This window comes from Galeopterus variegatus, unplaced genomic scaffold (genome assembly GCF_000696425.1).
Source record: "Galeopterus variegatus unplaced genomic scaffold, G_variegatus-3.0.2 Scaffold4610, whole genome shotgun sequence".
NCBI classification, from domain to species: Eukaryota; Metazoa; Chordata; class Mammalia; order Dermoptera; family Cynocephalidae; genus Galeopterus; species Galeopterus variegatus.
In genome coordinates, this window is record NW_007730721.1 from 62025 (window position 1) to 65065 (window position 3041).

Genomic DNA, 3041 nt, shown 5'->3' on the forward strand with positions numbered 1-3041 from the left:
ACTGATTTCTGTATTTGGGAACTAGGTTACTTAAAGTATATATTGCCATTTGAGTGGCTTTGTGCTAGAATTATATCAGTGGATAATTTTTAAATATTAAAAAGTTTTATGGGACGGAAAAAGAAAGGTTATTACTTTAAGCAAGATATCGAATGCTTAATTTGCTCAGTGATATTTTGGGTTTTTTTAGTTATTAAATATCTTTATTTTTGAAAATTCTACAAAACAAACTATTCAACAGATACTAAGTGTCAGCTGCGTATCAGGGAAATAGCAAAATAGCATGTTGTGTGGTCTTCTGAACAGTCAAACCTGCATTCAGGTGGGGGAAAGAGAAAAATAAACATAAATTGCAAGTCATGATAAGTGATATTAAGAATACAAAGGGCTTCCATAAAGAAAAGCAGAAGGCTGCTTAGGATAGCCAGGCAATACATCTCTGAGACTGTAACTTAAATTTAGAACTGGGGCATGTGAAGGAACGAGCCATACAGAGAAGGCTAGCATGTGTACAGGCTCTGGGCCAGGAAAAGGCATGACTCATTGAAGTAACCCAAAGAAGATAGTGTGGTGGGTAAAAGATTGTTGAAGGCTGGCATTCTGAAATGAGGTTTTCTTTTTTAAAAGCTCACATTTGCAACTGACTGCAGAATGGATCGTAGGTGTGGGGGCAGGAGTGGAAGCAGTATATAATCCAGACCAGAGATTGTTGTGGGCTGGTCTTGAGTGATGGCAGTGGAGAAAGAAAGAACTAGATGGGCTTAGGATATAATTTAGAGATAGTACTTTCTAGATAGGAAGGTAGATTAGATATAAAAGGCGGGGGAAAGGTATTGAAATCACCAAGGTTTCTGGTTCAACCACTTGGGTGGATAGAGGTGCCATTTATGGAAAGGGAGAAAAGACATAATGGTGGGACACATTTGAACAGGAAATCTTTATTGAAAGTAGTTGAGTGAGTGGAATGTGAGGAAGTGGCCATGTAGCACGAATGGATAGCTATGGATGTGAAGGGAAGAAGGCAGGTAAATGAACCAGTTCCTGAAAAAGGGACTGTGATGGGATCAAGGGAAATTTTGTTTTGGGATGATATATGGTACATAGCTGCTGATCAGGATAATTAAGTAGAGAGGGCAGGGTGGAAGGTGGAGTAGAGAGAGGATAACCAAATCCAGTTCTTTGAGGTAGCAAGAAAGGCAGTGGTACCCGGAATACAAGTGGAAGAAAAGATAATTTTAAGAGAGGAAAATTTATCGAAGGCAAGCAGTTTTCATTCGATCAGTGTTTTGTATTGTCTGCTGTTTCCATGAAGAACAAGTTAGTCTTCAGCTAAGAAGGGAGGATTGGAAAGAGCCAGTGGGAAGTGACTTAGGGCATTGTACCAGCTTTGGTGAGATTCTAACTTTCTAGCTCCTAACTTTTTCCCCACTGTTGATAATATAAAGTGTCAAAGGGAAACTGCAGACTTGTTATATCAGAGTTGATTGCTTGAAATGCCCCAAATTCACCTCATTTATCTCTTCTTACAGGTTGCCTTCCCTGACCTCCTCATTCTCTCACATTAGTTACCTATTTCTATCGTACTTATGACACATTAGTTTTCTGTTATTACTGTAATAACATTTCCACAGACTTAGTGATGTAAACACAGATTTATTATCTTATAGTACTATAGATCAGGCTAAAATCAAGGGGTAAGCTCTGTTCCTTTCTGGGGACCCTAGGGGAGAATTCTTTCCTTGTTTCTTCCAGCTTCTAAAGGCTGCGCACCTTGGCTCATGGCCCCTTTCTCCATCTTCAAAGGCAACAGCATAGCATCTCCGATCTGCTTTTGTCCTCTAGTCCTCGGTTTCTCTGAACCTCTCATCTGCCCCCCCCTTGTCTACTTTTAAAGATTGTTATGATTACATTGAGCCCACCTGGATAATCCAGTATGAATTCCCTATCTCAAATTAAACCCCTTTGCCATGTAATTTAATAGATTTATAGGTTAAAGGGATTAGGACATGGCATCTTAGGAGGACCATTATTCTATGTGCTACATATATTTTGTAATCTATACTGTTATTCATCTTTGTATTTCTAGCACAGTAGTGCCTGAAACATTGTATACATGCATACAGTCAAGAAATGTGGAGAGAATTTTTTTCTTATTAAATGTTCTTTTTCTTTCTCCTCCTCTCCCCCTTTTTAGTGACAGGTCAGTCTTACGAGAATATGGTAACTGAGATCATGTCAATGGGCTATGAACGAGAGCAAGTAATTGCAGCCCTGAGAGCCAGTTTCAACAACCCTGACAGAGCAGTGGAGTATCTTTTAATGGTGAGAAACATATTTTACTCTTCTTCATGGTAGTTGTTTAAAACCAAAATCTCAAAGGAACAAAGATTTTAAAGGACAAGTTAACATTTCATGGGAGAAGAATAACGTATGCTAGATAATTTACAAAATGTTTTTGTTTTTCCTAGTATGTTAATGTTTTGTGTTGATAAAATGTAACCTTTTCTTAAAACATTCTGATATGGTTTTAGTTAGAAAATAGAATGGCTAAATGAGTTGTAAAATTCACTATCCCGTCAAATTAGTACCTTATATCCCAATTGTGTCATCTGGGCAAATTTTTAATTTAATGTTCTGACATTTTAATAGCCTTTTAACTTCCAGTATGATCCTGGATGAATTATTTAGAGCAAAAATTTCAAGCTGGGAGCCGAGGCCAAATTTTATTTGCTTGACTGAGTAAATTTTGTAATTATTTGACAACTTAATAAAATTGGGAGATTTTACATTAAAATTTAGATTCTGGCTATCTGAACAACTTTGATTCCAGATTTTTGCATGGGGTTAAGGAATGGTTTTATTTAGATCGTGGACTCTCTAATTTCGTGTCCTCCCATTCAGACTCTGTTACCTGGCATAGCATCATGCATTTAATTTGTGATGCTACTTTAATGTATGATTCCGTTGCCTGGTTCCGTTGGCATTTGTTAGCTTGTTTATAGTCAGAAGCAGTTGAACTTTTGAATAAGGTATTTTTGTTT

At 37.4% G+C, this 3041-nt stretch overlaps 1 protein-coding gene across 2 annotated transcripts in view; it reads left to right on the forward strand.

Moving 5' to 3' along the window:
- RAD23B (RAD23 homolog B (S. cerevisiae)) overlaps nt 1–3041 on the forward strand; it is a 46503-nt gene that overhangs the window by 30129 nt on the left and 13333 nt on the right. For both annotated transcript variants that reach the window (XM_008587966.1, XM_008587967.1), the window contains exon 6: nt 2195–2322. In XM_008587966.1, the coding sequence (XP_008586188.1) occupies nt 2195–2322 (128 nt within the window). The remainder of the gene's footprint in view (nt 1–2194; nt 2323–3041) is intronic.